The 22,476-nt window shown below is 42.1% G+C and overlaps 1 protein-coding gene across 1 annotated transcript in view; it reads right to left on the reverse strand.

Moving 5' to 3' along the window:
• LOC120543058 (membrane-associated guanylate kinase, WW and PDZ domain-containing protein 3-like) overlaps positions 1-22,476 on the reverse strand; it is a 214,156-nt gene that overhangs the window by 24,947 nt on the left and 166,733 nt on the right. Inside the window, exons 12-13 of the mRNA XM_039775902.1 lie at positions 2,401-2,601; positions 2,133-2,209 (exon numbers count right to left, since the gene is read on the reverse strand). Of these exons, the coding sequence (XP_039631836.1) occupies positions 2,133-2,209; positions 2,401-2,601 (278 nt within the window). The remainder of the gene's footprint in view (positions 1-2,132; positions 2,210-2,400; positions 2,602-22,476) is intronic.

A 22,476-nucleotide genomic window follows, 5' to 3' on the forward strand; every position in this document is an offset into this window, starting at 1 on the left:
AACATTTTTTTTCTCTGCCAACTTTACAAACCACAGTGGTGCCTCATAAGTTGAATGATTCTAACTTTGAACGTTCGAGAGTTTCAATGCTAAATTTGAGAGAAATACGATCTGGAGTTTGAACGATGTTTCTACATTCGAACCTTGGGCACAGTGAAAAAATGCAGCAGCAGATGGCACCATCTGTTGTGCCCCCAAGTTGTCTCCTGCTCTTGCTGTGAAAACGTGTGTTTTCAGTGATTTTTTCCTCTTTATTTCTGATGTGATTGGTTATAACACCTATCTATTAACCATGGCATCCAAGAAAAATGTGGAAGCAACAAAGCCTAAGAGGAAGGTTGTAGTATTGATGATTGAGGCGAAAAAGTAATTTACATGAAGTACAGTTATCTGGCATGTTTATAGAAGGATGTTGAGGAAAAAGGAAAAGAGGATGTGGTGAGAGAGGACATGCAGGTGATGGGTGTGACACAGCAAGAAGTAAAGAGCAGGAAGATATGGAACAAGATGGTCCGCTGTGACAACACCTAACGGGAGCAGCCGAATGACGAAGAAAATGGAAGGTGATTCCAAACAGTAAACCTCTTCCTCTCCACTCCACCGGCCACATGGGACATCACCACTCCTCACAGGTACAGTAAATGCAATTTTCATTTTATTAAACAGTATTTACATATTTCATTTATTGTTTTCATATATTATTTATGGCATTTAATTAAATGATTTTTACCTTAAAGTATGTGTATTTGTTGTTTACGTTTATAGAAATTCAGGGTCTGGATTCATTCATTTTCCATTTTTTCTAATGCGGACAACTGATCTGGACTTGGCACAATTCAGAGTTCAGATGGCCTACTGAAATTAATTAAATTCAAAGTATGAGGCACCACATGATGCAAGTAACATATGAAAAATAATTTTTGACTGGTGTGTTCCTTAAAAGGCATGAATACTAACAAAGAGGTAAGGTAGGTAGGTAAGATAGCTAGTCAGAAATATCTGTGATTTAAAAATAGTAAACATCATCATCGAGTGCAGAAATACTCTGATGCTTCCATGCTAATGAGATGTATTAACAAGGGGGGTGAGACAGACCACAGGAGTCAATGAACGACTTTGTTTCGTATAAAGAAAATTTGTCTGTATCATAATGTTAGCAAAACCAAGAAACACCAAAGATCCTCAATATTTGTTCAAGGAGTGGATGTGGAGATGGTGCACAGTTACATGTGACTTGGGAGTTCACATCAATGACAAGGTGGACTGATCTTGTAGCACAGGGGAACTATTTAAGAAAGAGCAGAGTAGGCTCTTTTGTTGTAGGAGATGGTGATCCTTAAATGTGGGTAGTGACATCCTTCGCCTTCTATAACTCTGCGATGCCCAGTGTGATTTTCTATGCAGTGGTGTGTTGAGCTGATAACATCACTTCACACCCACCAAATCAACCATCTAATTAAAAGAACAGGTTCATTTATAGGACACACTCTGGACCTTCTAGAGGTCGTAGCGAAGGAGAAAATTAAAACAAAACTGAGTGCCATTATGAACAATGCTGCACATCCTCTCTTTGACACACTAACACTAAGGACGTTTAGCCAATGAATTGTTCAACAGAACTGTGTAAAGAAATGCTACTGGGGCTGCTCCTCACTGTAATTGTGACTGTGTGTAATTCTTTTTGTGTATTTGACGGAGTTGTTGTTTGCTATAATAATTCTTGAGATTCTATAAAAATCTAAATTTCCACCTTGGGACAAATAAAGTACTATCTATCTATCTATCTATCTATCTATCTATCTATCTATCTATCTATCTATCTATCTATCTATCTATCTATCTATCTATCTATGCAGAGAGCAACAAAATCAGCAGCACACAAAATGTTTCACACAGACTTAGTGATTAGTTTAATGTTTTAGCAAATGCTGCAATATTCAAATCATGTATGTTTTAGGAAAGGACTCCAGATATCCTGCCCAAGCTGTCAACTGACTTTATTCTGCTACATTAGCAACTGTGCAAATGCTGCTTTTTGTTGGGTAGTGCCAAGTGGAATGCCTCAATTACAGCTCTCTTGCAAAAATAGAACATATTGTATCAGATCCTCATCGTGATTTCCACCACCTTACCTTTGATCGTGACCTCTGACTCCTGTGACCTCTACAGTCTCCTTCAACATCAGTGGATTCAGACAGACTTGAAGAATCTATTAGAAAGACAATATTGACATATCACATGTAGTCTGGGAATCTGAAGACCACAGAGCATTGCTGTTTAAATAATGGGCGATGAGATGACGTTAATGATAGTACATGTTTAACTCTTCCTTATTGAAAGTAGACGAAATGTGTCATCATCTGATTGCTTTTGAGCTAGAGCAAGAAAAGTCAAACTTACTGGTGCTGCTGTGGGGAATGATGCGCAAGCGAATGGAGTTGCCTGCCTTCCGAAACAGCTCCACAATGTCTCTGTGAGGCATGGTGAGGATAGAGTGACCATCTACACCTTCTAGGCGGTCCCCCACCTTTAATCGGTCACTTCGGTCAGCAGGGCTTCCCTTCTGAATTTTGCTTATCTTGTGAGGTAACAGAGAGTCAGCTAGAAAAAAGGAAAGAGAATGGGAATTTCACTTAAAAAAATGAATGGAAGAATCACATTAATCATGTAAAGAAGGAGGAAACTGATACATTTTAATTAATCTGAGTCATATTATTGGTATTTGTTATTCTAAAATTGACAGCCAACCTTGCAAGATCTGTATATATTACATATATCTTCAAAATCCTATTCAGAGTTGCTTTGGAAGAATGCTGGCAGGGACTAACTCTGAATGGGATGGCATATTTTTCTCAATTGGAACGCAGCCATATTAAGTAACTTGTTCAGGATCACACGGTAAGTAAGAAGTAGAAATTGAATCCACAGCCCTGCACACGTAAACAGGAGACATCTTCATGGCTCTGGTCAAGTAAGCAATTCCACCAAGAGAGGAAACTCTTGATAACATAAGCTAATTTTCAACCCACCGTTTAGAGGGACAGTGACTGGAGGACGAGTGACAACACTTCTGATTCTCTGCCATCAAGCCCTGCCCCTTCTGGGAACCAGCAGTCCAAAACCACCCAGCACCGGAAGGGGGCCATCAGTTCTACTCAACCACCGCACTTGGTCTGAATGATAGAAGCTCTATTTTCATTTCTTTTATTGGACTCCATGTGCTTATTATTTTCCAAGTTTTTCATCTCCACTCACCATTAAAGGATAACTTATAAAGTATTTTTCTTCACAAGAATAATATGTCCCTCGTAAGGCAATCACTTGTAACTCAAAAACTTAATCATTATTAATTTCAATGGGGAAAAAATAAATGCATTCCTGAGTCCCAAAACTGACATCCATTTTTTTGTGAATAACCATATTTTATTCAAATGAATGCAAATACTTTAATGGTTAATATTAGATATTAAGACATTTTCCCTTCACTAACAGCTCAGTAATACCACTCTTTATTGGCTCCCATTAATCTCATTCACAGCAATTATATTACCCAGAGTACACTTACATTGCCAAACAAAGCAAACATATTGTGGCGAAGCACATTTTCAGTGTGGGTGGGGTTGGATGGAAAATAGGTCTTCCTCATAAGGAGTTTAACCTGCTATCTGAACACAACCACTTACTCAGTCACTGTGAGAGACTAACTGTGGCTGTGAGGCGAGACCCCATCTTATATGGCCTCTACTCTGGAGGGCACCAGAAGCAGGTAGCTAATTTAGATAACAGTCTGGCTCTTTCTGCTGCCATTACTGATGGTGCTGTGACAATATGATACTCATTGTTTATGAGCATTGTATTTATAATTTACATTAAAAAAAAGTAAAAGTAACTCTGCTACTGTATAGGAAAAAAAATGCCACACTCACTAAACAATTGAGAACAATAGGAGATGATGAGTAGCGCTGGCATCATTACGGTGGGCCAGCTGGTGATTGCAGCAGTGAGTGAGAGGATGATGAAGAAGGAGAAAATGAGAAAGAGGTACACACCAAATGAGAATGGTGCCACATTGTACCCAAAACACAGTATCACGGCACCAAAATGCTACATTTTTTTAAAAAGTGTGTTAAATGAAACTCTTTGTGAGTTTCAGGTGGTACAGGAGCTTGTGGTGTGTACTGAATGTCACAATAAAGAAACAGAAAAGTGTCTGTACAGGATGAAGAGGTTTTGAATGCTTGTTTTGTATATCCTGAAGAGAGAAGAGGAGTGTGCCAGTAATATCCCATATTGACTGCACCTTCCTCTGCAGTGCTTTGTGGTCCCGAGCTCAGCAGGAGCATTGCTAATGTTCCGCTGTTTAAATTTAGAATTTGATGAAGACATTTGGGCTGTCCGCATACATAAAAAGCCTCGGAGAGTCTTCTTAACTACAGCTGTAACATATTCTACCCACTTCTGTTCACCAGTGATGACTCCAATAAATTTAAAGCTGCTGACCCTCTCCACAGTATCCCCTCCAATGTAGGTGACAGTTCCGAAAGTCTATGATCAGCTCCTTGGTGATACTAATATTAAAGGAGGAATTGTACAAGCACCACTGACCCAGAAGGTGAATCTTGTGTCTGTAACTCGTCTCATCATCTGTGGTGGAGTGATATCTAACATATAAATTAATAAATATTTTGTATGTCTTTATTTGTATGCTATTCAAAGCAAATGTAATATTAGTGTTCAGGAGGTATGTGTCAGCCAAGCTTGTCAAGGGTTGTTGTGTTTGGACTTACAAGACTATAAGTCAACTTGTGCAGGTAGGCCATAAACTGCCTAAACGAAACAACTGGAGAATGAGTACTTTCATTGGTAACTGGTCTAGGAAGGGACAGGTAAATTAATTTTATTGGTCTGAAATATGGCTGTTTATGATTGGTTTTGAATAGGAGGCCATTTTGTACCACAACTCCCCATTGGTTCATGTTTTGTAGTAAGAATGGTATAAAGTTGGTCATCTTTCCTTTACCTCTCTCTCACACCATCTGGATATGAAGAGAAGACCATGATGAAGACAACTCTATTTCAGCCACCATACTGAGACAGCGGTAGCGCTGCTGCCTCACAGTTAGGAGACCTGGGTCCTCCCTGCGTGGAGTTTGTATGTTCTCCCCGTGTCTGCGTGGGTTTGCTCCGGTTTCCTCCCACAGTCCAAAGACATACAGGTTAGGTTAGGTGCATTGGCGATTCTAAATTGTCCCTAGTGTGTGTGCTCAGTGTGTGTGTATGCATGCCCTACGGTGGGCTGGTGCCCTGCCCGAGGTTTGTTTCCTGCCTTGTGCCCTGTGTTGGCTGGGATTGGCTCCAGCAGACCCCCGTGATACTATAGTTAGGATATAGCGGGTTGGATACTGAGACGATCATGTAGCTTGTTTCAGTATTTCATTCAATGACCATGTGGTAGCAAAGTAAGCAGAGAGACGTCTATGCATGCAAGATGCACTACATTTTAGGCTGTAATGGTATGGTTTGCCAATATTCACGCTGTAATATGCTTCCTTAATATTTTTGGGCACATGCATAATTAAATATATAACTTAACTCCTGTTTGTTCATTTACTCTGTCTAATTACCAAAGGATTAAATGAGGACAGGAAAGGGAAGGAAGTGTAGAACTGAAGTAGTGTACATGCTTGCAAAGTTGGAAGTTTATGGGATTTGAAGCATTTTGGTGAAGTTTTCACAATAAAGAATATAAAGTGGAAATTAGAATCTCTATAAGACCCTACATGACAAAACATCATTATTGGACCCACAATGGCAGTGTCTTCGGTAAATTCATAATGGAGTAGGAGCTGGCCTAATGGTCAGAGGCGAACAAGCAGTACAGCAGGAGACTTGGCCATTATCCTGTGGAGTGGCTGTGCTGAGGATCACCAGGGATTTTATCCTGAGCTGTCCTCTATAAACAATAGGCTATTAGCACAGAGGTTTTTATGATCCTGGTGTGACGGGACATTATGAAGTGTAAGAGATATGAAATGTGTTCACTGGATGTGTCAATATGCAAACTGGGGATGGTACAAACTCTCTAGAATGTTCTATTTAATGTGCCTCAGTACCAGTCTATCAAAGCAGTTCGTCACAATGGGAGTGAGTGCCACTGGTCTGTAGTCATTGAGTCAATCCACTTATGGTTGTACTGGCACAAGCAGTAACTGTAGATAATTTCAGTGAGGCATTAAGGATGTCAATGAAAATGCCAGCTAAATGGTTGCTACAGCTTTATAAAACACATCCCAAAATTACACCTGGACTAGATATCTGATGGATATTTAAAATATTGTTTAAAACTTCTCATTGCCTGCGGTGGGTTGGCACCCTGCCCAGGATTGGTTCCTGCCTTGTGCCCTGTGTTGGCTGGGATTGGCTCCAGCAGACCCCCGTGACCCTGTATTCGGATTCAGCGGGTTAGAAAATGGATGGATGGACTTCTCATTGCATTATCCACAAGAATGCATCCATGCTTATAGGCAGTTGTATGGATTGAAGTTTGTTATCACAATCAAAGACAACAATGTTATTGTCCCCCGAGACATTAAAGTACTATTTCTCAATGATGTTGTATATAACACTCATTGCAATGCTGGTGCTGGCTTGCGGTGGGAAAAATTACAAAAACACTGCAGAACTTTCTTGGAAAGTAAAACGGATGAGACCATAAATATCCCAGATCTGGTGATCGTTTTTCTGAGACGGTTTTTACTTTCATGCTCCAAGAGTGGTTTCTCAGAAAACACACATCCCCTTTTCTACTTTTACATGATGATTCAGTCCAGTCTATATGGTAGACAGAAAACACTTCTAGCTGAATTGCAGCATCCAGTCACTCAGTAGTAAGTCATGCTTCTGAAGAACAGAAAGCACAACCATTACAGACGTCTTTGTGAGGCCAGTCTTGCTTTGATGTTGTCGAGTGCAGCAACCAGGCTAGACAATCAGAATTTGACTCTGGATCTTTGCTCAGACAGGCCAACCGCTATCAGACTAACTCTAGCCATCCATAGCAAACCACCCAAACTTCACTCTCCTCAACTACATGGACATTCCCATTCATTTGTACATTGAGTAGTGTAGTAGGGTGGTTTTCAGTTTCAGTTCTGACAGTTCACGATGGCCACAGATTTCTGGCCCACCAATTTCTTCTTAAGCAAGCTGTTATTGCCGAGCTGATTGTCTGTATCAGTCCAGATATTATGCTAATATGTACTTAATGAAGTAAGAATGTGTGCGTGTTGGAAATGTAAGAATTCATACTTTTTCTTTGTTATATTTTTAATCTTTTTATTGTTCTGTTTTTTTAAGCCATCACTTACTAAGAAGCACCAAAGTGAGTCTGACTGAAATAGCTGTTGCCCTGCTCTGCTTCTCATTAACTGGCCATATTTTGATACCATTAAGAAAGCAAATTCTGCTGGAAAAGTGAATTAAGAAGAAATTACAGAGTTAAGTATGTAAAGATATTACAAAAATACAAAAGTCTCTCAATTCTAACAGATGTACATCTCACAGTACTGCATTTGTGTGAATGTAAAATAAGAGAAGGAAAAAATGATAACAAAGGCAACAATGAGATTAATTAAAGGTAAGCGCAAAAAGTCGGCAGTTCCAGGGGGTCCAAAGACTGAATGTGAAACCATTGACAGAGGCTGACATGAAATTCCATACTCTGCAGACACTGCCCTGTCCCCCGTGTGCCGATAGTCCTGCAGCTGCACTGTCCCCCTGACTCTCCCTGACTGGGGTCTCCTTATGTGAATGCGCCACTGTCCTCTAACTGTCTGCCTGACTCCCAGCTGCTATTTTATGCTGTGCTGCTGAGGCTGCAGTAGTTTGTGCTGTGCGGACTAAGATAAGCGGCATGTATGAACTTTCCCACCCATTTATGCTGGGCAGAAAAGCCAAGTAGTGGATGGGTGGATGGGTGGTGGGAGGCTGCCTCCAAGAGCCATGTGTTCATCCCGGTACACTAGGCGGCAACATACCCTTGGCTTTGCCCCTGTTTGGATACCTGCAAGGCTGCATGGGAGCAGGAATGCTGATGGCCAGCCTTGTTAGTGCCCTTGGTTGCCAGAAGGACACTCCTCTGTTATACGGAGGTTCCAAATGACCCTGAAGTGTATCTCAGATACAGTACTGTGGTGCCAGAAGTACTCCTGAGCCTTGCTTGAAAAATCCTCTCTGTCTCAGCTGTGCGAGTTGTAGCCAGGAGCAGAGGAGCAGTGGGAGGAGAAATAAGAACGAGAAGAAAGAGAAAGGAAGCCGTCAGCCATTGCCGAGTTTATGTATTTGAATTCAGCATTTTTTGGAGCACATTTGACCTGTATTAAAAAGGTCCAGTACCCCAGTAAAAAGAGTCATTTGGATTTGAACTGGCGGCTTGGTCAGTTGTCAGTTGCGTCTGGGTTTTGGGGTGTAAGATGCCCCTCCATAGTCCACAAGGTATAAGAAACAGACAAAGTTAAACATCTGTGCACTGCCCTCTAGCTAATGTTAACTCCACTCAAAGCATGTTTGAAAGTTGGCATCCTTATGAGATAAAGCATAAAACAGTTTGGATTAATGCTTACATTAAATTACAGAAAAATCAAATTAAAGAGAAGTCTTTTAAATATGATGTCACCTTGTTGAACACTGGACATTCGTACCGTATTCCTGAAACTTTCAACTTACCCTGCTTAACAAATCAATTCAAATTTCTTTGGACTTGAGTGCTCTCATAAATGGTGTTGGCTTGTGCGCTGTTGTCAGTAGTCACAGTAAACAGGCTGTTGACCTGACCACTTTTACACTCTGATACGTAGCACTGCACTTCGTTGCTCTAAGGAGTAGGAGGAGGAGGAGGAGGAGGAGGAGGAGGAGGTGGAGAGCACGCTCTGATTACAGCACATTGCTGGCCCTACCACATGATGTACCACTTGGATTGGTACCTGAATACAGCTGTGCAACGGGTGACACCTCAGCACCACACTGGAACAGCGTGAGGTTTTTATTTAGATAGATAGATAGATAGATAGATAGATAGATAGATAGATAGACTGTCCGGCTCCATGCCTACAATACAGCCTGCCTTCTTCATCACTTTGTCCAGGCGTAAGGCGTCCCTCTTCTTTATGCTGCCTCCCCAGCACACCACCTCATTGAAGAGGGCACGCACCACAACCATCTTAAAAAACATCTGCAGCATCTTATTGCAGATGTTGAAAGACGCCAGCCTTCTAAGGAAGTATAGTCAGCTCTGTCCTTTCTGCCATCAACCCCCAGGAAAGTCCAAATAAATGTACTTCCACTTACTAGACTGCTATTTTATTTGACTTTTTTCAGCTCCCCCTTCCTGTCTTTGCAGACATGTTCTCCATTCATCTCTCATCTATGCCTCTCACTTCCTATTATTTGCTTCACAGCTCAAGTACTTATGTTAAGGTGGTCAGAGATGGCCAAGTGGTTAGAAGGATCACATGAACGAAGAGGTGCATTGAGGATGCAGTGTGGACCACTCACGTCACTTTTCTCCCAGTTTCTCATTTGCATAGTTGTTTGCCCTCCAGCCACTTATGTCAGCGAGAAAAACAGGAGGCAGTGTAAGCCAGTTGTTGTAGAGTGTGGTCGGCATTCAAATGTCTCCCCTTCTTCCCTGTTTCACAGCTTTTTTTAATCTACATGTGCCATGGTGATTCGCATTGGTAATGGATAACTTATGATGGCAGGTCAGTATTTAACAGCCTAAAAGCTGAATCCTGTGATGTTTAATAATGTCTGATGATCATAAGTAATAAATGTGGAATTGGACTGTGCAAACAATCAAAAAACAAGACTGAAAAAAGCATGAAAAACACACACAGAAATCTGAGTGAACTAGTGGGTAACATGATAGTCATAAAGACAATTTTTAAAAGTACTGTAAATGAGGGAAAATCATAATGGAATTTGAGGTGAATGACAGGATAGAATTGAATAGAAACCCTTTATTGTCATTGTACAAGTACAATGAAATTGTAAAAGCTACACCTGTAAACAACAACAAACAAATGACAAAGATACACAACAAATCTGAAGAAATCAACGCACATACTAGAAATAACTATTTTAAAATAAATATTATAACAGTTCTAAGAGTTTTTAAGATTTAAAATTCTGATGGCTCAAGGATAAAAACTATCTGCAAATCTTTTTGTTTTACTTTTTAATGCTCTTGTATCGCCTGCCGGAGGGCGGTAGTGTGAACAGTGAGTGGCCAGGATGGGAAACGTCTTTAATGATTTTTCTGGCTCTGCAGAGGCACTGGAGAGATCTTCCAGGGAGGGCAGAGAGCAGCCAATGATTTTCTCTGGCATGGCTTTTCTGTCTGCTCCTGTACAGCCAGCATACCACATACTGTTGTAATACAGTATGCAAAAACACTGCCAATGGTTGAGCAGTAGAAGGTCAACAGCAGCTTCTCCTTCATTTCCACTTTCTGGAGAAGTCTCAGGAAATGAAGTCGCTGCTGGGACTTTCTGACCATCGCCAGAGTGGACAGGTCTTGAGAAATGTAAATTCCTAGCAACTTAAAGGAGGCAACCCGCTCCACCAGGTCCCCAATGATGTAGAGTGGGCCTGGCTTTGCTATGTGCCTTCTGAAGTCAATGACCAATTGTTTAGTTTTGTGGGTGTTAAGTGAGAGATACAAAATAACAAATAGCAAAAACCTCATCATGATGTTTAAACTCTGAAATGGAGGAGGACTGACATTCTGGTGTAGATTATAGAAGGATGATCATGAGAAGTACTGTAAAGAAGATGAAACAAAGTTCAACAGAGGGATAATAATCTTCTTATATAATACATTACTGTGGCTGTTCGTTTGTCTGTCCTGGATTTTAAATCACCTGTAGCTCGCAAACAGTTTGACCTATTGACTTAAAATTTGGTACACATATACTATGTGACGTCTACTGCCTGCTTTCGGGGCGATGATTTTTATTGCTCTTTTTATTTTTACTTTATTTTATTGTAGAATCAACTCTCGGCAGTGGCCAGCAGGGCGGCCGTGTGGTGCATGCATATGGCCGCCGTTCTCATCCCTACCACCTTCACCATCACTTCCCCAAACTCTTCATATGTTAAATCATTCTTGAGGCAGATTGAACACTTAAGTATCATCTTAAGTGAAAAATAAAGAAAAACGTACTAAGTAATTGCAACACAAACACTGACTTAATCAGTTTTAATGCGAAAAGATGCTGACGAAAGAAGAGAAGAAGCGGGCTGCTAGGGTGGAGAAAAGAAGAGCTGCTCAGCAAGCAGCAAGCACATCAACCTCTGAGCAAAAGAATGCTTAACGTACAGAGAAAGAGAATGAAAACTATGAATGCTCAAGTCAAGTGTATTCACTGCACGTTATTGGTCAGAAATAAAGGTATTTGGAGGGATAATACTGTAAAAACAAGACGCTGTAGAGATTATAATCTGAAACAAGGGAAGGCAGAGCTTACAATAGGCATGTTTCCGTGTGTCTCAATAACTCGATTATTTACAGAAAGAGGATTTCTAAATTGCAATGTAAACCTTTACTCCATTTAGAGAAGCCAGATTATTGGCCTCTAAAAAAACTGTTTAACAGACGTAAATATTATGTGGCCATGTAAACCCTTAACTAGGTTACTGTTAATAGTGTTAAGGATTTCGTACTCTGCTTGTGTCCATTGCACTCTGTCATCCTTGCTTCGTTTGCACTTTCAGTGGGAATAGGTAAAAGCGTCCACAGATTACATTTCTGGAGGCACATGCTCAGGAGATTGCATTATTCCTTCTCCTGAATTAAATAATCTGTTTTAAGGCAGACGGCCAGACCCATGCCCGGATGACCAGGGGAGCAGCCATGGGATGCACAGTACGTCCCCCGGAACACGTGGTGGCAGCTCTCCTGGGTTACATTGGGGGCAAAAGTGTGGGACTTCAGGACTCCGACCTGTTGGGCTTCATGGTCACCACCTGGAGGACCTGCACGGCTTAACGAGCCTCTGTGGGCTGGAATGCAGTCACACCTGTAAGTGCAGCCAATTAGGCCAATTACCACCTGGAGCACTTCCGGGAGGGCTACAAAAGGAGCCAGCAGCCACTACACAGGGCGCCAGAGTCGGGAGGAGGAGGATGAAGCTGCCTGGGAGGAGTAGTGGAGGAAGAAGAGTGTGTTGTGGTGAGGTTCTTTTGGGGTCTATTTTGAGGAAGACGTGTCCGACAAGTGAAGAAAAATCAAAGTTCTTTTTGTTTATTTTAACGTGCCTCCAGTGTGGGTCTATGTCGGTTCAGGCTCCTATATAGCACCTTTGCCACACTTTCAATATTTTGGATATTGCTAAGTTTTTTTGATGAGCTGAACGTATGGTGCTAAACTCAGCAACACAGTCTCGAGAGCAGTAGAGTAACACGTTTAAAGTAATGCACGTTACATAGTACGAATATGTTTTAAAGTAAAGAGTAACCTAACGCAATACTTATCTTATTGGAGTTATGTTTATTTTTGGATTCACAGTGGTCAATGATGACGTTTAATTAGTTTTTTTGTGCAGTTTAATGATGTCAGAGCATTTTGACAAAGGAGAACTCCAGAAGATGACTTACTCATGTAATTGCAAATTTTTAAGAAAACACATTTCTGCCTTAACCGGGTTATTCACTCTAATCCAACCTTGTAAGTGTATGTAAACACACTCATTTTAATGGAGGGTTATGGGTGAGAGAGAAATATAACAGAAAAGAGACTCAAAGCAACCTAAAATGAATGGTTGCAAGGTTCACAACATGAAAAAATGGTGGCAGAAGGAATTCAAATAATTTAAAATCAAATAAACATTGTACCAGTAATCCAGCACCAATCATTATGTAGCACTCTGAGAATCACCAGACCATTTTTTCCATTACAAGGTCATAGGAAACCATATCCGATACATTAAAGCATTAAATAACTACAAAGTAGAGACCAACTCTACAGAATGTGTCAGTCTGTGGTAGGGCCTGTCACGCAGGCAATGACACTCATTTATGCCAGGCCAATACACGGTCATAGGTCAAACTAACATATACACAATTTTGGACCATGGATATAAACCAGAGAGTACAGACTACATCCATATTGGTGCAAGATGAGTGACAAACCTCAGACAGCACCTTGAAATTAAGCTCAGGTCCCTGAAGCTGTGAAGCACTACACTGCCTCTGAATTAGCCAGATGGGGGCTAACAACACCACACCAAAGATTATGTGAAAGAAATTAATGGTGACTACAAGTGGTCTCATAAGCACATGCGGCAAACAGAAAAAGAAATCATTGAACAGCAGGATTAAAATGAAAAGTACAGTGAAACAATGAAGCTAAAACAGATGTGACTTAATATGAAGCATGAACAGGTCATCAGGAGAAGGCATCTAGTCCTTCACACCCATATCTTTACTCACCAGTCCATATGGCGATTGTATAATTCCATAACTCGGCTCTCTGCTATAATAATTTTAATAGGAATCTTCATTACATGCAATGTTTACAATAAAAATAAATCTGCATATTCTATCTGTAATAAAGTTGTATGAACACGGAGGATACTTCCACTTGTGTCTTCAGCCACTTCACTCTCAAAGAATCTTGAGGTGTTCTGGTTCATCCTCATTGATGGCATGCTTGACTGGATTGTTGTCATAAAATGTTTCTTTTCCCAGAGAACTGACCCAAGCAGACTAATCTACTCTCTTCTTTCATTGCAATCCTTTTCTTGATATTCAATGTCCTCTCAAAACTCTCACACAGGAGTAGCCTACATTATAAGTAATCAACAGCAATGTTGTAATGTGGCCTTAGGTCTATTTTGACTGTACCATCAGTCTGTTTCAAACCAAAATAACTTCTCTTTGGAAAAACTTAATAATTTGTGCTCTCAGATATATGGCTTTTACTGATCGCCGGTGAGCAAGAGTGAGGGTATTAAAATTGTACTCAGCCGCATTGGGATGGATAAATGGTGCTCATAAATTGATGCTCATTAAAAATTGAAGCGATTGTTCGCTTTTCCTATTGCTGGCTTTTCACACCAGATTTTTTAAGACTTTAGAATAAATAGTTAATTGCTGCCATATTTCAAATATTCAGATGCTAGAGTTTTATTTTATATGGCATCTGACCTGATGTTTTCCTCCCATATCCCAATGATGTGTGTGTGAGGTTAGTTAGTGATTCTAAAATATGAGTGTGGATGTAGCCATGATTGGACTGCACAATGGATTGGCTTCCCATCTGGGACTGGTTCCTGCCTGGTACCTGCGGCTTTCTCTGCAAAACAACAAACACCATACTGAGGGAAATACTTTGGAAACTGTCTGAAGTGACATGGCTAACTGGGCATCTTCACTCTTTACCTTCACTGTCATCCATAGTGTCCTTGACAAAGAGCTCTGGAACTTGATGCTCATAACTACCAGATATGTTAAATCGGTGAATTGATAATAGCTTGATAGCAACTTTGACCATTTGTATTTCATAGCTGTGGTTTAGAATTATTCACAGTACATCTATGGCATCATAGCTGCTTGCCCAGTATGTAGGACTGGATATCTCAAGAATGAGAATTGCAGACCTAATTCAGTGTTCCTCAAGAACTGGGTGGTGACCCATAATGATAGTGGGTTGCGGTGGGTTGCCTAAATGATCAGCACTGCCACGCAATATATTTCTTCTCCCAGCTCTAACACACTGTCTCACCCACTCTGACGATCATCTTCTGTTCACCAAGGGGAATCCTCCCTTCCTGCTCTGATGATTGTCTTCGATTCACCAAGGGAGACACCGTGACAATCATTTTCAATTCACTGATGGGTACAACCCCAGTGGTTCGTAAAGACACTTACATGTGAAAAAATGGGATGCAATACCAAAAAGATTCAGAAACTTGAACTAATGGAAAGAGATGAGTAAGAATCCAGTACATAGACTCCTGTTATGACTATCTAGAGCACTGAACGTTGACAGCTAGCAAAACAACAGAGGATCATGGGTGTCATCGCAGCTAAGCAACACCTCCCATAGGAACTTACTAAGGGTAAGCTTCATTCATGATGCGCTCAAATGTAGAGATGGCGCAATGTTCTTGAGTTCTGTAGCAGTGAGAGAGCAATGGTGTTGCTGTAGAGGAGCAGTTATGCTATTTTTCACTCTCTTAAAATTCCCCATTGCCTTAGATAAGAGGCCTGATTATTACTTTTTCATCTGGTTTCAGCAGAATAAATTCCTTAGTCATTTCTGCCATATTATTCTGAGTCTGCAGGTCAAGTCTGGCACATTAGGCTCAGCTCTCTCAACACCAACAAATACTTTAGAAATCATCTGTCCGTCCTCCTTCTACGCCTGCCTTCTCTTAATCAGATTCACAAGGGAACAGAGGCAATGCCAGCAGTCATGGATACAAGTCACAAGGGAAAGGGGATTCCAGTCCATTGCAGGAGACCAACAAATAACTTTCTGTTCTCTAATCCACTTCTTGTATTTCTACACCGCATCAGGCTGCTGAGTGGTGGCTCTGAGGCTAGGGATCTGCACTGGTAATCGGAAGGTTGCTGGTTTGAATCCCATAAATGCCTATAGGGTGTGAACGCTGGCCCCGGCACAGACAGACGGACATCATTTTTTCACCACACACCATTTATTTATGTACACTATTATTTACAGTTTGTGCTCACGTGCACCCCCAGTGCCTTCTTGCACCGATTTCCCCAAAGTCCAGGCCCACAGTCTCTTGTGCCTTCCTGGCCGCCTCCAGTCCTTCCTCAAGCTCTGTCCGCTTCCTCCCGACATCCACCGCTGACTGGAGGGAGGCGGCCCCTTTTATGGGGAGCCGGATGGGCTCCAGCTGTTTCCCGCACTTAACGGTGGCCACACCCTGTGTGGCGGAAGTGCCAGCTGCGCACCCGAAGCCGTCCGTGTCTCCCCGGTCGTCTTCCCCGGCACTTCCTGGTGTGGCGGAAGTGCCGGGCTCCCGGAATAAACAGGCACTGGGGCGCCGCCTGGCGGTGGCCACGGTCCCTACAGGGCTGGGCTTCAAGCCCTGTACCCGAGGCCCCTGTCTAACCAGGACGGACGCCCCACTCGGTCTGGAGGAGGCACACACCCTCCTCCGGTCCTCTAAGCGCGTCCCGGCCGGGCTCTATCCCCGGCCGAGGGCCACACGGGATGAACCGGCATCGGGGCGCCGCCTGGCGGTAACCACGGGCCCCTACAGGGTAGGGCTTCCATGCCCTCGACCCGTGGCTCCCAATAGAACCAGGACGGACGCCCCCTCGCGGTCTGGAGGAGGCACAAGCCCTCCTCACGTCCTCCTGGGCGTCGGCCGGGGGCCACAAGGGATTCTGCTCTGTTGGGCCCTTGAGCAAGGCCCTTAACCTGTAATTGCTGAGCGCTTTGAGTAGTGAGAAAAGTGCTATATAAATGCAAAGAATTATTATCTGCTACAGTCACAAAGCATGAATCAGTTCTGGATGGGACTCTAGTTCGACACAGCTGTAGGCCACACATACACTTCTGAAGCTAACATCATGACAAAAAGTTCAACAGAAGGGAATGAAATGAGGGAAATGGGAACAATGCATCTACCAGGCTAGAGATTTGCACTGGCAATTGGAAGGTTGCTGGTTCGAAATTCCCATAAACGCCCGAGCAAATAACCTTAACCTGCAAATACTCTGTCCTGGGTATGATGTTAATCTGCATCCAGCCCTGCATGTAGGCCCTCCAGCCTGCAGGAAAAAACATGGTGGTTGGTGGCAGAATTGGTACTCCAGCCACCATCAAAAACCTCACACTGGTTCCATTCCATCTGAACTAGTGTGGTGCTGAGGTGTCACCCATTGCATGGCTACACTCGGGTCCCAATCTGGGATCCTGAGTTGGTTTGTCATGTGATTGGTGCAGCAATGCACTGTATTAGCGTGTGTGCTCCTAACCTCCTCTCTCTTCTTACTGTGGCCTAACTGACAAAGGAATAGCAACTGAACACATTCTTTCATTTTTAGAGGTCACTTTTAAACAGGATAGCCAGAGGCAATGTAAGCAGCACTTCAAGGATGCCAGTTAATCGCAGGGTGCGCTCGTGCACAACGCCACGCTCAGTCCTCTCAGGGTAGTCCAGAGACACCAAAACAGTCCATTGGCAGTCCATTGCAGGGCACATTCAGTATATCTACACTCACGTATCATCACCAGATGTCCACAAGCCTTTAACTCTTGGAAACCCAAAGAAAACTCACACAGAGAGTACAAGAATGTGCAGGTTTCATGCAGGCAGAAACCGGATGAATTTCAAACCCAAGACCCTCAGACTGGAGTGCGAACAAATGTACAACTCTGTTGTCTTAAGTACAGACAAAAGAAGTGGCAAATGGTGTGACCTATTTAGAAATGACATATACTATGCTGCTTTAAATATTTTTGGGATGTTCTATTCAGACCACCATTACTGTAGTCATTAATGGAGGACAGGGTTTGCACCTCTTTGTGAAATTTTAGTTTATTACAGCGCTACAGTCAAGCATTCAGAGTGCTTGGGAATCCACACTTTAGTATTAACTCTAATCCACCCACCTTTACGTTCATGGGGGAGCCAAGGGCTTATTTTCACTCAACACAGGGTGCACACATTCTGACACCCACGCCAGGAATATGGAGTGTTATCAAATAACCTGACAGCATTGGAATGTGGGAGGAATGCCAAGCATACACAGCAACAGCACGCAGTCTCTCTGCAGCCTAGAACCAGAGCAAAAACAACATAATTTGTGGTCACTTTATTTTGAAATTCCTTTTATGTATTTGGATTTAGCCAACTTGTCCTCTGCTCGTTCAGATAGCTGAAAAGCAAAATGTGGGGCTTCTGAAGAGTTAGACAAGTAATGTATCCACTTTCTGATCCTGCTTTATCCTTTAAAGGAACTGGGGGGCCAAAGTTTCTCCGAGCAGCAATGGACTTGAAGTGGGACTCAACGCTGGATGGGCTGGCAGTCCATCAAAGGACACACATGGAAGCAGTTCTCATATGTCAGTCTGCCTGTAATGTGGTATGAAAGTGGCAGAAACATATAAATTAGGATTTCATATGCATGTGTGTACAGGAATCATTGGAAATGAAAGACTGTGCCCTTCACAACAGAACCTCCATCAAAAATCAGAGTTATAGAATGGCATGCCATTTTCAGAATCACCTGTTGCACAGTTCAAAAAAGAAAAAGTGGGAGTCAATGAGAATCATCCCAGCCTCATCAAGTACACAGGCACAGGTTACAATATTTGATGTTTGCTGAGTAGGATGGCATCATTTTTGCATCAAATCTAGTTGGGAGAAACTCCTACAAATAAAATGTCAACACACATATTCAACAGTAACATCCGCAGCAATGCATAAACAAACAGTTTAACAAAAGCACATTTAAGTGTCCATCAGAGGGTAAGATCAAGACTTTATAATTATAAAAGTTAATGCAAAACTAATGAAAGCAACAATAATTCAAAAAATGAATGCTGACTCTCCGACTCTCCAGATGAGGCTCATGGCAAGCTAAGCATTCATCATGTGACAAATAACAGGCTGGGGAAGAACGGGAAGGAATTCGCACACCACGGAGAACAGATTTTTTATTTGTTGTCAGTGAGAATTACCCTCAGGGCTATGAAACGCAATGAATAGCAAGCCACTTTCCTGCCGGGTGCTCACTTCATTTATTATTCACACTTGGAAAAGACTTTTACATTATGCTGGCAATTAATATCTGCACGGTTTGGATTTTGGCTATGCTAGATGTCTTTAGCACCGCTCATCTAAAAACATGGAGTCTGTTAAAATTGAATGAAGGAAGAAAAGAATTCTTATAACAGCTTCTGTAAAATGACAAATTTACCCATGGGGACAAATAAAATTCTATCTATCTATCTATCTATCTATCTATCTATCTATCTATCTATCTATCTATCTATCTATCTATCTATTTACATGCCGCCAACTTAGCTAGCCTACAGGCAATCATAATCAAGAAATGCCCTGAATCAGCCTTATAAAATAAGCATTCTATATTGTACCATACCACTGTATGTACGTATCTATCTCTGCCCTCCTCTTTTTCTCCTCAAATTCATTCCCCACAATGCGATCACTTGTGTCCTCAATAGCACTTTTGTCAGTGAGGCAGGTGCCATTTAGAGTAATTAGAATTTTTTTTCATTTTTTTTAAAGAGGAGCAGGCAAACTAGAGCTGGAGTGAAACAACCCCTCTTTATCTCAGCACCCGGTCGCTACACTCAGATCAATACCTGCCTCCCGCCAAACCACAGAGCGGCTTTTGTTAGCTTGTCTCTTTGACCTAGTTAAAGAGAAGCAGCGGCAGCCAGTCCAAGGCTGTGCCCATCGTGTCAAAGCTTTGAGACTGACGCAAGAGACAGACGAGAAACATGTACGTTAGCAGAAGGAACCCGGGACTTTACACTGCAGACCGCTGACTTGTTCCATTTGGATATATGGCCTGGGTAGAACAGAATAATGCAAAAATACAAAAAGAAACTCCTGTAGTAAAGCTGTATCAATGCAGCTGGCCTTGAACATGTACAACAAGTCAAGAGAAGGTCTGAGACTTACTATTAGTCCTGGTAAAGTATTATACCCATGAAACACAATGCCAGTGGTAGCAGTTCTATATCATCACTACACACCTTGACTTATCAGCTTTCAATGATTTTATGTGTTCCTGCCTGTTGTTTTCTAGTCATATTGCACACAGGCGGTCACTGTAAGTCAAGCTTAGCCATCATGTGCTAAGAAAATGAACAACTGCCCCAAACCAGATGAGACCACCTCTGTACAAGGACACCAAAGAATGAAAACCCAGCATTTACAACACTTAACCAAGCCAAGAGAAGAAGTAGTGGTGGCTAGAGAATGGGGCCAACACACAGCAGAGCAGGCCAAAGCTGAGCACAAGGAACAGCGTCTCTCACTTCTCTCACTCCTCTGAATTCAGCAAAGACAACAAGTTGACCCCTTACCTGGCAGATCAGATCACAGAGCAGAATGCAAAGAAGCTACCGTCAGCACAGAGAGGACACAAAAGTTTTCTAGCATCACACTGCAGCACAAAAATACAGGTGAGCGATTGGACTGAAAAGTTACAAGTTTAGGAAAAGGAGGAAGGAAAGAGTAGGAAAGCAGCTGTAGCATGCATTACGTTTGTAATCCTTAAGGGTCTGCAGAGCTGACTGCCATCTCTCCAGCATGGTCCGACTTCAAGGAGGATTGGGAAGTTCACAGTGACTCCTCACAGCACGTCTGCCCGTCTGCCTGCCAGCGTGCCTACCAGTGTGCCTGCCTTAATCTGCGTGCGACAGAATTTCTGCAGCGGGTGATTTAGTGAAGTGGGGAGAGAGAGAGAGAGAGAGAGAGAGAGAGAGAGAGAGAGAGAGAGAGAGAGAGAGAGCGGGCACAAGCAGAGAGCGAGGAACGAAGGAATAACAGGTACACGAGGCAAAGTGGAGATGATTAAAAAAACACAGCCGAGTGTTTAGTGAGGCAGAGAGAAAGGAAAACAATCCAAAAGAAGGTGCAACTGTAAGGGAGCAGATGGCAAAAAATAAGGAATACAGATCAGGGCGTGAAAAAGAGAGAGGATCTAGATGGCAGACGGGCAGTTAATGACTAGTCCTAGTGTTTGATGAGTGTTAATACATTAAATGTTCAGATCTACATGGATGGGCAGAAGACCTGGAAAACAGAATCGCATTCATGTGTGGTATGTGTTACCAAAAATGGACACCAAACACAAGACCATTTTAGAATCTTACAAGATGAAGAGAGCAGAAAAAATGAGGAGTGAGGAGATGCTGAAAACAGAATCCTAGTTTAGTGTGCCATCTGTCTCATTGAAGAAAGACTTAACATACAAACTCTACTCTAACATGTGATCAACCACAAAAAGTACAGAAGACGCCCAAAACAGAACCCCACAACAGAGCCCAAGGACTAGAGGGATATTAAAAAAAGAATCTCAGTCTCTTGTGCTGTATACCTCCAGTCTTCAACTACTTTGAACACAAAAAAGTCCTGAATCAAACACCAACATCCATTTGGAAAACAAAATCCCATCATACCATCAGCTGGTATTTTACAGAGATTGGGTAAGACCACAAAACAGGGACTTCTCTGTACAGCTCCATTCTCCTTGATGATATGACATTAATACAAGTTTTCATGAAGGCCTCTGGTGTACCTCAACAGGTGAAGAGATGCTACAGGATCTGCTCTGTCCCAGAAGGCTGGGAGACAGTGAAAAGAAAATGTCATATAAACAAATGGGGGGGACATTGAAAATTGGACAACATTAAAGATTTTAATCGATCCTCACAGCTCAGAGAAGGTGAGCCCCACTGTCACGCCTGTTCTTTTCTAAAGTGCATTGAGACACCAAAACCAGAATGTCACTGTGCTGTCTTTTTTCTTCAACTAAACAGACATTAGCATCCAAAGGTTAATGATTTGGACCGTGAATATGGAACCATATTCAAACTCAAATCTATACTATCAGACAGGGAGAAACCAAAGAGAGGTTCCCACTGAAAACTTTCATCCATCTTTGTGAACATGAAGATATTGAATACATGGCCAAAACAATGTGCAGACATTGGAAACAGGACACCACACTATATTCCATTATGTTCTGATGAGTGGAAAAACACAGGTACCCAATTAAAATTTTCAGTTGTCCCAATAAGACAGGAAATTTTGACAACAGAATCACACACCAACATTTATGAGAAGGGATAATGATGATGAATCTGAGGGATCTGATCTGTCCTGATGAGGCAACATGGGGCGTCTGAACAGTCAGTACTGTGCTGAAATGCAACAAGACACTGCATGTGGGAATCCAATGCAGAGACCTGAAACACAAATACTGCATTACATGGTCTGAAACATCAACTCCTGCAGTGTGTCAGTTGTTTCCAGGACTGGTAGCAGCTGGTGAAACATTGAGCAGATTTAGACGGAGAGAACGTGAATGAAGGTCCTCGAGCATGATCTGTGGTCTTGATCCTGGGTGAGATTTGAATGACTCTGACACGCTAACATTGAGTACGTTCAACCAACAAATTATTCAGCAGGAGCGTGTCAAGAAATGCTAACAGAAGCTCCTTAACATTTATAGAAACATACACCATTATAACATGCTGCTGTCTTATATTTAGCCAAGTCAGAAGTTTGTTATTGTAATGTTGTCTGCCATGATATTTCTTGAGCTTCTGCAAACATTTCTGTAAAAAGGCAAATGTCCGCCTTGGGACAAATAAAGTACTATCTATCTATCTATCTATCTATCTATCTATCTATCTATCTATCATATACAGTAGTATCTTTCATATAGTATCTA

This window comes from Polypterus senegalus, chromosome 13, assembly GCF_016835505.1.
Source record: "Polypterus senegalus isolate Bchr_013 chromosome 13, ASM1683550v1, whole genome shotgun sequence".
Classification (NCBI taxonomy): Eukaryota; Metazoa; Chordata; class Cladistia; order Polypteriformes; family Polypteridae; genus Polypterus; species Polypterus senegalus.